At 42.3% G+C, this 12,652-nt stretch overlaps 1 protein-coding gene across 2 annotated transcripts in view; it reads left to right on the top strand.

Annotated features, from left to right (window-relative positions):
* LOC137299966 (acid-sensing ion channel 2-like) overlaps positions 1 to 12,652 on the top strand; it is an 848,183-nt gene that overhangs the window by 816,411 nt on the left and 19,120 nt on the right. For both annotated transcript variants that reach the window (XM_067969004.1, XM_067969003.1), the window contains one exon: positions 834 to 913. In XM_067969004.1, the coding sequence (XP_067825105.1) occupies positions 834 to 913 (80 nt within the window). The remainder of the gene's footprint in view (positions 1 to 833; positions 914 to 12,652) is intronic.

The raw sequence follows: 12,652 nt of genomic DNA, 5'->3' as shown, positions 1-12,652 counted from the left end.
TGCTGGCCAATACTGGCACAGCAGGCAGAGCAGACTTTGAATTTGTACAGACAATGAACATGCAGTGCAGTTCACAAGCTGCAAAGGTTTTTCTTTCAACTGAAAGCAGCAATTACTGTGCTGATATCCATCTGTGTTTTGTACATCACCGTTGGTGGCCATGGGCATATTTTGTTTCTCCACAATGGATTACTGCTGTTCAGAATCTTTGTTGTGAATGGCGTCATTTAATAATTAAAATATGTAGAACAAAAAAAAGGCATGAACATTTTTGCAAGGAGTTAGTATTAAAATATAATTTTTAAATAAAACCCTGTGTATTAAGAATTCTCCCCCACCCCCCATTTTTCTCTGCTTCTCTCCTGAAGCCACATACCATTGACACGTGCTAGGGTTCCATTCTCTTCATGCTATCAGCCCTCCTGAACCCCACTCAAGTTGCCATTTTTAATGTATGAGCCCAGAGTCAGTAACTATTCAAATGTGGAGAGTACCACAGCTGAGCCCAATCCTGGCCTCACCTGACCTTTGCGCGCATGACCTTTCCAGCAGGGATTACTGGGTAGCAGTTAGCAATGGGGAGCTTGACTCATTTTTCTCCTCCATAGTCCATGGGCACTGAAGCCTACTGTAGCTCCCATCAGACCAGGGATGAAACTTGCAATTTTCCTCATCTGAATGTTTCAGGATGGACTGGGCCAAGCATTTATCCACTAATGCATTAGGGAGGGTTAGTATTAAGATATTTGTAACCATTTACTTGTACAAATAGAAGTTGCAGCCTCTCCTCTGTAGAAGTATCATTTTTGCTGACAGTGTTTTCTCCTTTGCAGGTGACATTGGCGGCCAGATGGGCTTGTTTATTGGTGCTAGCATTTTAACGATATTAGAGCTTTTTGATTACTTGTACGAGGTAAGATTCCCGTGGGGATGGTATGTTTTGGCAGAGTTTGTTTAAGATCCAATCATACCATACAAAGTGATCTTTCCAGAACTGTTGCCCATCTTCTACTCTGCCTCCAGATATCATGAGTTGCCTTTGTGCTTACTACATGATCAAATGCTTTCTAAACATGCACTATAATTGTGGTGGGAAGATTTCCTCTGCTATTTATAATGAAATCATAAATTCAAGGATAAATAACAAGTCTGCAATTTTGTTGCAAATAGGAAGCGGAGGAAATCCGATTTCATAGTGGCAGTTATTGGAAGCTGCACTGAAATGATTACCAGTAGTTACTTTGAAAATGAACCTAGAAATTACTTTTTATTAATGCATGAACATTTAGCACCTTTGTATGACATCACTTTACTATTTTAACAGTGCCATTAACTCACTTAAAATAAACTACTTAACACTAATATCGCATGGCCTAATTACCAAGCTATAGTTATTTAAAGCTAATAAAGAGGGAGCTTGACTTCAGAATCCCTTTTTAAAAATCAAGTCTTAAAGAACTAAGATGATTGAGCCTCTCTCACACTGTCCCACTCTGAAACTCCTTGAAGGCAGCTCCTCTATTGGTGATCAGGGCTGAGCATTTGAGAAAAAAGAGCGAAATTTAAAAAAGAAAGAAATGATAATCCAATTTAATTGTTAATTCTTTGCAGCTGTTTTTTAATAAGGGTCCTGATGGTGATTATTTTTCTTTGTTTTAATGATGTCCTATCAATACATACCATGCACTTTGTTTAAAAATGTGTGAAAACATTAAATGTATACATTGAGAAGACACAAAAACACTTTGTAATCTGCCCCACATTCCACTTGGATTACTATTCATCATATTTATAAAATAATTTAGGGAAATTTCAGATACCAGCATAACATGGAGTTCAAATGTGCCAATCTGCATATTAATAAATATTAATTAGCAGTTAAAACACATTTTTTCTTTTCTGAATGAATGCAGTAAAGATAGTCCTTGCAGTGTACATCACAGATAGATGTCAACACATTGGCCTTTATACCATAATATATTTTGTTCATGTTTAAAGACTGTTCGCTGTGTAACAGCACGGTGGTCATTACGGCAGATATTAGAGAATCAGAAGCAAAACCTAGACTGCTGACCTTCACACATGTGAAAAAAAACTTGAAAGCATCTATTAGCATTTTCTGCATTTGTTTGCATTAATTTACATGATATTAAATTATCTTTGTACACAAGCGTGAATTATTGGGATTAAATATTGCCAGCACCAGTGTTATACAACTGACATTTAGACATGAGTTTACAATATGTTTGAAGATGCCCTTTCCAGTGATTATAAAAGCTGTGAGATGTAGTGCTCAGGCACATGTCTTACTGTTATTATTAAATGTTACCCAACCAACAACATTTGGCACCATGAATCAGATAACGACCTCAAGTAGGCTCCATTGTATATTAAAAAGATTCACAGTGATCACTGGGACAATTTCTTAGCCTTTCTAATCACAGCACTGGTGGAGTGTATTCTGCTGGGCTGAATGGTGTTGGAAGATTCCTGGATGCATTGTGAGCTTTGCTGCACCGTGCCTGGGCTTTACTCAAAAAACTTAACAAGAACCCCGCAGCTGCCTGGCTCCAGAGTTGCGCTAAACATGACAAAGTCTGCTTAATGTTAGTACTAAAGATGAACCCTTGGCCTGGCTGCTTGTTTTGTCTTACATTTACAGTATTTTGTGTTAAACTACGAGTTTTTTATGAATGTAAACATGTGCACAGTACAGTAAAAGCAAAATTAGACCATTTTGGTTTCTTTTGCCTCTTCAGTGGTCTCCTTGGGTCACATCCCAAATGTGGTGAATACGTGCAGTGAGAAAAGGCACGAGACCCATCAAACCACTCCAGCCTATAATGCTCCATATTCAATTCACCTCATCCCTTGAGAAATGGTTCTGCAAAGTTTCTCCTTGCACACCTTCTCCCAGAAAAAAGTAGCACGAACAAATTTCCAGAAAACTATTGTAATCTTACTTATGGTACGCATCTCTGGTTTGTTATCTTCTTTCAAAATATATTTCTAAAGTATTGGGACTTCAGGAACTATTATATTTCACACAGTATTTGACCATTTCTATTTGTACATATCCTCCTAAACTTCAGACCTATTTCTAACCAGACGTCCATCCATCTGTTTGTTTAAAATTCCTTTAAACAAACACATTTCCTGCTTTAGCTAGGAGTTTAGTTGAAACAGTTACTTCTCTGTGGTGGGGGGAGGAATCTTCTAATTGAAAATCACGTTTGTTAAGGTTGACTAGTTTTGTACTCGTATCACCTAGCTCTTGTCTCGTGTAGATGGTTGATTGCATTCCATATGTACTGTATATGCTCTCGGAACTTCTGAAATTCAGAGGTATTGGGTCAATCTTTGTATATACAAACTAGATCTGATTTCTACCATGTACATCAAAGGTTTATAAGATGACAATTTAGCTTGCCATTGACCTGTCTTACATCCCTAGTCAAGAGTAATTTAATAGTTACACCCAAGCCAATTAACATAGAATTACAGTACAATGGAGTTAAGAGAGCTAACTGCCTTGTGCCAGAGTTATTAAACACAGCTGTTGTAACTATTACTAATTTACACAACTATCATTTTCGTAAGATAAAGCATTGGTGTTATAGCAGGCATTTAATTAAGCATTGAGTTTACAGTGGGCATTAAGTTAAGCATTGAGTTTACAGTTAGCACTTAGGTTGAGCGTTTGTTACCACTTAGATAGAGGTTATTATTGCCAACAGAACATAAGTTGCTATAGGTACAAACATAATTTGTGTATAGTCATATCTCATCTACAGCATAGGAAAGTTATCTAAAAACATAATAGATTGATTCAATCTGAGATTGCCATTTATATATGAATGACCGGGCTGGGACCAGCGTCCTGGCGAATCAAATAACTAGGGCTGGAGATAGGGCTTTAAACTAAAAGGGCGGGAGGGGTGGGGAGTCAGGTGAGAGGAAATTTAAAAATCTATTGAGAAATGTTAAGACAATAGAACAGTGTAGTGACTTGGGTAAAGATAAGCTGAGTGTGGCAGGAAGGGACAGAGAGTTTACCAATAATAGAACAACAACAAGTAAGGTCAAAGCAGGAAAAAATGGTTTAAAAAGTCAAAATTAAAGGCTCTTTAACTGAATGCATGGAGCATTCGTAACAAGACAGATTAATTAATTGCACAAATAGAGGTAAATGGGTTTGACCTAATAGCCATTACAGAGACGTTGGGGGATGATTTAAAACTGAGCGGGAAGGGGGCGGGGGGTCAAATTGAGGTCAGCAAGACATAATGATGTCTTTTGTTTTTTTTGTCTGTTTCCCATCCGACTGACCGGCTGATTGACAAGCTGGTCTCAGTTGGACGGGAGACCAACCAGGGAGAGGACTTCAGGTAATAAGTCTTTGTTTGTATGGATTGGGAGGAGGGCACAGGGGGACATGGGTGGGCAAAGGGAATGGGTGGGCATGGGTAGTCGCGAATCATGGGGGATGGGATTGGGGGTCAGTCATGGGGGGGGTGCCGGGATCGGGGTCATCGCAGGGGTCTACGATCATTGAGGGGAAGGGCCAGAGATCGGAGTGGTGGGGGGAGGATTGGGGTCAGGGATGGGAGGATCGGAGTGGGGGGGGAGGATCGGGGTCGGGGGTGGGAGGATCGGAGTGGGGGGAGGATCAGGGTCAGGGGATTGGGGGTCGGGGGAGGATCGGGGTTGGGGGTCGGTGGAGGGGGTCGGGGATCAGGGTCGGGGTTCGGGTGATCAGGGTCGGGGGAGTATCGGGATCGGGGGTGAAGGGTCGGGGGCCGCGATCATTGGAGGATCGATGCAGATAGGCTTGTTGGGCCTGGGGGAAGCACTCCTGCTCCTCCGGGCCCACAAGCTGTGCCTTTCTAGACACTTACCTGTTAGTCTCGGGGCTTCTCTCCTCCTTTCAAAAGGCGTGAAACAGAAGGCCCGGGAATCCCAGGAAATCCGAGGAATTAGTGAAAAATGGAGGCCTGAAGCCTCCTTGAATGGTTTAAAGGCCTTACCCTCCTCCTAGCAGCAGGTTGGTCGCCCGCTCCTCGTCCCGCCCTGGTGAAAACCGGAAATGGATGGGTTGGAGGTGGGTTGGGGGCGGGTCTGAAATGGAGGCAATTTTCAGTGCCCCCCCCGCCCCAACCCACCCATTTTTTAATTTGAAAATTGAGCCCATGGTTGCAAAATGACCAACATTGGGAACTAAATATTCCAGGGTACATGACATTTAGAAAAGACAGGCAGAATGGAAAAGGAGGGGGAATAGCCCTAATAAAAAATGATGACATAAGAACAGTGGTGAGAAAGGATCTTGGCTTGGGAGATCAGGAAATAGAATCAATATGGGTGGAAATTAGAAATAACATGGGGTAGAAAACACTGGTGGGAGTAGTTTATAGGCCCCCTAATAGAAGCAATACCGTTGGACAGTGCATTAATCATGAAATAATGGGAGCTTCAACAAAGGAAATGCCGTCATCATGGGGGACTTTAATCTGCATATAGACTGAGCAAATCAAATTGGCAAACATAGTTTGGAAGACAAATGGAATGTATTTGAGACGGTTTCCTAGAGCAATACGTCATAGAACCAATCAGGGAAAAGGCTATTTTAGAACTTGTATTATGCAATGAGATAGGGTTAATTAGTAATCTCACAGTAAAAGAACCTCTGGGGAAGAGTGATCGTAATATGATAGAATTTCACACTGAGTTTGAAAGTAATATACTTAAGTCAGAAACTAGAGTCTTAAACTTAAATAAAGCCAATTACATAGGTATGAGGGGTGAGTTGTCAAAGGTAGACTAGAAAATTAAATTAAAGGGTTTGACAGTTGAAAAGCAATGGCAAACATTTAAAGAAATGTTTCAATATTCTCAACAAAAACACATTCCATTGAGAAATAAAAACTCCACAGGGAAAGTGATCCATCCGTGGCTAACTAAAGAAGTTAAGAAGAGTATTAGATTGAAAGAAGAGGCTTATAATGTTGCCAAGAAGAGTAATAAGCCTAGGGATTGGGAGAGTTTAAGAAACCAACAAAGGACGACCAAAAAATTGATAAAAAGGGAGAAAATAGAATATGAAAGTAAACCAGCAAGAAATATAAAAACGGATTGTAAGAGCTTCTACAAGTATGTAAAAAAGAAGAGAGTAGAAAAAGTAAAAGTTGGTCCCTTGGAGGCTGAGACAGGAGAAATTATAATGGGGAATCAGGAAATGGCAGATGCATTAAACAAATATTTTGTATCTGTCTTCACAGTAGAATACACAAAAAGCAGACCAAAAATTGTGGGGAACCAAGGAGTAAATGAGAGTGAGGAACTTAAAACAATTAATATCACTAGAGAAAAAGTACTGGACAAACTAATGGGACTAAAAGCCAACAAATCTCCTGGACCTGATGGCCTCCATCCAAGGGTTCTAAAAGAGGGGGCTGCAGATAGTGGATGCATTGGTTATGATCTTCCAAAATTCTCCAGATTCTGGAACGGTCCCAGTGGACTAGAAGGTAGCAAATGTTACCCCGCTATTCAAGAAGGGAGGGAGAGAGAAAACAGGGAACAACAGGCCAGTTAGCCTGACATCGGGGGTCGGGAAAATGGTGGAATCCATTATTAAGGAAGTTATAACAGGGCACTTAGAAAATCATAATATGATTATGCAGAGTCAACATGGTTTTATGAAAGGGAAATCGTGTTTGACAAATTTATTAGAGTTTATTGAGAATGTAACTCCAGGATAGATAAAGGGGAACCAGTGGATGTAATATATTTGGATTTTCAAAAGGCATTCGATAAAATGCCACATGAAAGCTTGTTACACAAGGTAAGGGCTGATGGAGTTGGGGGTAATATATTAGCATGGATAGAAGATTTGTTAACAGACAGAAAACAGAGAATAGGGATAAACTGGTCATTCTCAGGTTGGCATGCTGTAACTAGTGGGGTGCTGCAAGGATCGGTGCTTGGGCCTCAGCTATTTACAATCTATATTAATGACTTAGATGAAGGGACCGAGTGTAATGTAACCAAGTTTGCTGATGATACAAAGCTAGGTGGGAAAGTAAGCTGTGAGGAGGACACAAACAGTCTGCAAAGGGATATAGACAGATTAAGTGAGCGGGCAAGAAGGTGGCAGATGGAGTATAATGTGGGGAAATGTGAGGTCATTCACTTTGGGAGGAAGAATAGAAATATAGAATATTTTTTAAATGGTGAGAAACTTAAATGTTGTGTTCAGAGAGACTTGGGTGTCCTCGTACAAGAAACACAAAAAGTTAGGGCGCAGATACAGCAAGCAATTAGGAAAGCAAATGGCATGTTGGCCTTTATTGAAAGGGGTTTGGAGTACAAGAATAAGGAAATCTTACTGCAGTTGTACAGGGCATTAGTGGGACCTCACCTGGAGTACTGCGTACAGTTTGGTCTCCTTATCTGAGGAAGAATATACTTGCCTTGGAGGCGGTGCAACAAAAGTTCACTAGATTAATTGCTGGGATGAGAGGGTTATCCTATGAAGAGAGATTGAGTAGAATGGGCCTATACTCTCTAGAGTTTAGAAGAATGAGAGGCAATCTCATTGAAACATATAAGATTCTGAGGGGGCTTGACAGGGTAAATGCTGAGAGATTGTTTCTGCTGGCTAAAGAGTCTAGAACTAGGGGGCATAGTCGCAGGATAAGGGGTCAGCTATTCAAGACTGAGATGAGGAGGAATTTCTTCACGCAGAGGGTTGTGAATCTTTGGAATTCTCTACCCCAGAGGGCTGTGGATGCTGAGTCATTGATTATATTCAAGGCTGAGATCGATAGATTTTTGGACTGTAGGGGAACCAAGGGATTGGGGATCAGGCGGGAAAGTGGAGTTGAGGCCGAAGATCAGTCATGATCTGATTGAATGGTGGAACAGCCTGGAGAGGACAAATGGCCTACTCCTGCTCCTATTTCTTATGTTCACACTGTGCTCGGAGTCATGAGATTAAATACTGTGGTGATATAATTCACAAGTTTTACTTCTGTCAGTTAAATACTATAATTTCCATTCTTAAAACTCTTTATGATTTGCCTTTCTGGTCTGAGTTAACTCTGCCTGACTGTTCTGCTTTTTTTTTATTCGTTCACGGGATGTGGGCGTCGCTGGCGAGGCCAGCATTTATTGCTTTATCTTGGATGGTGTCGAGCTTCTTGAGTGTTGTTGGAGCTGCACTCATCCAAGCAAGTGGAGAGTATTCCATCGCACTCCTGACTTGTGCCTTGTAGATGGTGGAAAGGCTTTGGGGAGTCAGGAGGTGAGTCACTCGCCGCAGAATACCCAGCCTCTGACCTGCTCTCGTAGCCACAGTATTTATATGGCTGATCCAGTAAAGTTTCTGGTGAATGGTGACCCCCAGGATGTTGATGGTGGGGGATTCGGCGATGGTAATGCCGTTGAATGTCAAGGGGAGGTGGTTAGACTCTCTCTTGTTGGAGATGGTCATTGCCTGGCACTTGTCTGGCGCGAATGTTACTTGCCACTTATGAGCCCAAGCCTGGATGTTGTCCAGGTCTTGCTGCATGCGGGCTCGGACTGCTTCATTATTTGAGGGGTTGCGAATGGAACTGAACACTGTGCAGTCATCAGCGAACATCCCCATTTCTGACCTTATGATGGAGGGAAGGTCATTGATGAAGCAGCTGAAGATGGTTGGGCCAAGGACACTGCCCTGAGGAACTCCTCCAGCAATGTCCTGGGGCTGAGATGATTGGCCTCCAACAACCACTACCATCTTCCTTTGTGCCAGGTATGACTCCAGCCACTGGAGAGTTTTCCCCCTGATTCCCATTGACTTCAATTTTACTAGGGCTCCTTGGTGCCACACTTGGTCAAATGCTGCCTTGATGTCAAGGTCAGTCACTCTCACCTCACCTCTGGAATTCAGCTCTTTTGTCCATGTTTGGACCAAGGCTGTAATGAGGTCTGGAGCCGAGTGGTCCTGGCGGAACCCAAACTGAGCATCGGTGAGCAGGTTATTGGTGAGTAAGTGCCGCTTGATAGCACTGTCGACGACACCTTCCATCACTTTGCTGATGATTGAGAGTAGACTGATGGGGCGGTAATTGGCAGGATTGGATTTGTCCTGCTTTTTGTGGACAGGACATACCTGGGCAATTTTCCACATTGTCGGGTAGATGCCAGTGTTGTAGCTGCACTGGAACAGCTTGGCTAGTTCTGGAGCACAAGCCTTCAGCACTACAGCTGGGATGTTGTCGGGGCCCATAGCCTTTGCTGTATCCAGTGCACTCAGCCGTTTCTTGATATCACGTGGAGTGAATCGAATTGGCCGAAGACTGGCTTCCGTGATGGTGGGGATATCGGGAGGAGGCCGAGATGGATCATCCACTCGGCACTTCTGGCTGAAGATGGTTGCAAACGCTTCAGCCTTGTCTTTTGCACTCACGTGCTGGACTCCGCCATCATTGAGGATGGGGATGTTTGCAGAGCCTCCTCCTCCCGTTAGTTGTTTAATTGTCCACCACCATTCACGACTGGATGTGGCAGGACTGCAGAGCTTTGATCTGATCCGTTGGTTGTGGAATCGCTTAGCTCTGTCTATAGCATGTTGCTTCCGCTGTTTAGCATGCATGTAGTCCTGAGTTGTAGCTTCACCAGGTTGGCACCTCATTTTTAGGTACGCCTAGTGCTGCTCCTGGCATGCTCTTCTATACTCCTCATTGAACCAGGGTTGATCCCCTAGCTTGTTGGTAATGGTAGAGTGAGGAATATGCCAGGCCATGAGGTTACAGATTGTGCTGGAATACAATTCTGCTGCTGCTGATGGCCCACAGCGCCTCATGGATGCCCAGTTTTGAGCTGCTAGATCTGTTCTGAATCTATCCCATTTAGCACGGTGGTAGTGCCACACAACACGTTGGATGGTGTCCTCAGTGCGAAGACGGGACTTCATCTCTGAACTCTAACTGAACTAACTAACTCTAACTGAACTCTAACTGTTTCAGCTGCTTACAGCCACCAAACTATTCTGCTGTTGTTTAAGGAATGGCACTTTATATCTTAAATTTCACTGAACAACTCCTTTTCCAGGTTCTAACTTCAATGTCCAGTTAAGGTTTAACTGGGTCAAATGAATCTCTTCCAATCTTTCAAACGACTTTGTGTCATGTGTCAGAAGTTCTAGATGGTCAATTTTCATATGTTTTGAAGAGGCCAAACCATCTGGTTCATGTTTCTCTCCCTTAACATTCCATATTACTTAGCCACAGCTTTTATGTTTGCTTCCAAGTCCTTGGTACATAGAAGCATACTATTTCAACCTGACACCAATTGCTTATAGTAATGATCTTTTATTTGAACAAAAGCAAGGATTAAGTGTGCAAGTATTTAAACGGTAATTATCAAAGAACAAGGAATTATCTTACCCCATTGAGTAGAGATCATAACTTTGTCACTGCCTTGAATCCTGCCTGCTTCCTTCTCACTGAGCTGTCTTCCTTCTCCACACACTATTTACAACTAGGCTTTGGCTTGTCCTGAATTCATATGCACTCCTTTTAGAAATCCAACCCTAGATGCATCAAAATTGTTGTGGTTCGCATCTCCCCAATTTCATCTCCCTCCAACAGATAATGGCCATCCTGTGTGTCTAACTGCTAATCAGTTTAACCTGATGTTCCCTGCCGGGCATTTCAAAGGAATATAAGATGTCTCAAACCCATCCCAGATGGTTAAATGTGATCTCAAGGCTGGTCTATTCACCAGTTTCTGTCCCTTCATTGTTCCGGCTAATCTCCAATGTTAGCATATTTTAGAAGACATGGGATGCCTTCCACACACTATGTGGAATGGGACCGGTCCGTCTGCCAGTTGTGGAAAAATACTGAGTCTCTGTTAGAAAAACACTAAATGCTGAATCGGTGACCGAATAAATGCAGTAACTTATACTAAACTTCCAGTACATTTAAAAACCCTTAATCTACATTTAAAATATTATAAATAATTATAAAAGCTATTCCTTTACACAGCACAGAAGGAGGCCATTCGGTCCATCGGGCCAGTGCTAGCGCTTTGAAAGAGCTATCCAATTATTCCCACTCCCCTGCTCTTTCCCCATAGCCCTGCAAATGTTTCCTTTTCAAGTATATAACCACTTCCCTTTTGAAAGTTACTACTGAATCTGCTTCCACCATCCTTTTAGGCCGTGCACCCCAGTTCATAACAACTTGCTGCGGAAGAAAATCTCCTCATCCCCAAGCCCCCGCGCCCCCCCCCCCCCCCCCCGCCCCAGCCTTTTTGCCAATTATCTTAAATCTGTGTCCTCTGGTTACCGACCCTGCTGCCAGTGGAGTTGAGTGCTATCCACTCAACGTGGCTGGTTTCCCAAACAAACCAACCCCGTCCATTAGCTTCCCAGGCTGATGAATGGATAGTTTATGACCTTCATCACTCCAAGATACCCAGCCATAAGTGGCCTGTCTGTTTGTGTGTAAAACAGTCCCTTGTCCTGGCTTCCCAGAACATCAGTATTAACCCTTTTGGTTTTCCCAACATTCAGTAGTGGGGGTCAGAGAGCCCACTATCTTCCAAGATTTCCCAGAATTGAGAACTATGGCTCGTGGAGTCTGCTATGCTGCATTTTCTACTAACAGGCTAAGCTAAATGCATCTTAATTAACCATTTTTTCTAATCTACTTATCTTCAATGAGAATAAGTTCAGTTGTAGGAGTCTCTGGTCATAATTCAAATCCTAATTCCTGAATCATTCCTGACCTTCTGCAAACCTTCTTCAGGCATCAGTGATAGATGCTTTAAGCTTCGTTCCCGAACGGTCTATACAAGGTTCCACTAACTTGTTTTGAATGCCCTTTAGATACATCTTAGTAATTGATTAACCTTGTTGGCAACAGCTTTACATTAAGTGGATACTAAAAGTGAATCAAGAATTACACCCAGATCCCATTCCACCTTTGCTAATGGAAGTTCCTTCATTTCTTATTCAATATAAAAAGGGAAACATGCTTGGATTATCCCTTAAAGTTTGCCCACATGGGACCCTAGGAACACAACATTCTAGCTTCTTGAGACAGGAGGAGTAAGAGTCAAGCACTTATTTGAAAAGTAAACAAGGCTGACCTGGCAAATGTATTGATAGATCAAGGATTAAAAGATGTTTCCTTTAGTCATGTAACTGAAGTGTAATTTTTATTTAATATACATTTCTTAAGGAGTAAGTGACCAATTCAGAGATACTAATCCACTAAGCCACTTTTTTCTGTTTGATTTTTGAAACAATTTTTTAAGCATTGTTTGTGACATGCTTGGAGGCCAGAGAGTGATTAATATGCACAGTGGAAATTGCATGATTGCTGAAACCCTCTGGATTAATGACCGTCTCTGATGATATAAATTCAGCTCCATCATAGCACTAGGCAAAAGAGCTGATTTCCAGAAGTGAGGTGAGAGTGAGTGCCCTCGACATCAAGGCAGCATTTGACTGAGTGTGGCATCAAGGAGCCCAAGTAAAATTGAAGTCAGTGAGAATCAGGGGGAAAACTCTCCAGTGGCTGGAGTCATACCTAGCACAAAGGAAGATGGTAGAGGTTGTTGGAGGCCAATCATCTCAGCCCCAGGATATTGCTGC

The sequence above is a fragment of the Heptranchias perlo genome, chromosome 30, assembly GCF_035084215.1.
Source record: "Heptranchias perlo isolate sHepPer1 chromosome 30, sHepPer1.hap1, whole genome shotgun sequence".
NCBI lineage: Eukaryota > Metazoa > Chordata > Chondrichthyes > Hexanchiformes > Hexanchidae > Heptranchias > Heptranchias perlo.
This window is presented reverse-complemented; position numbering and strand designations above follow the sequence as displayed.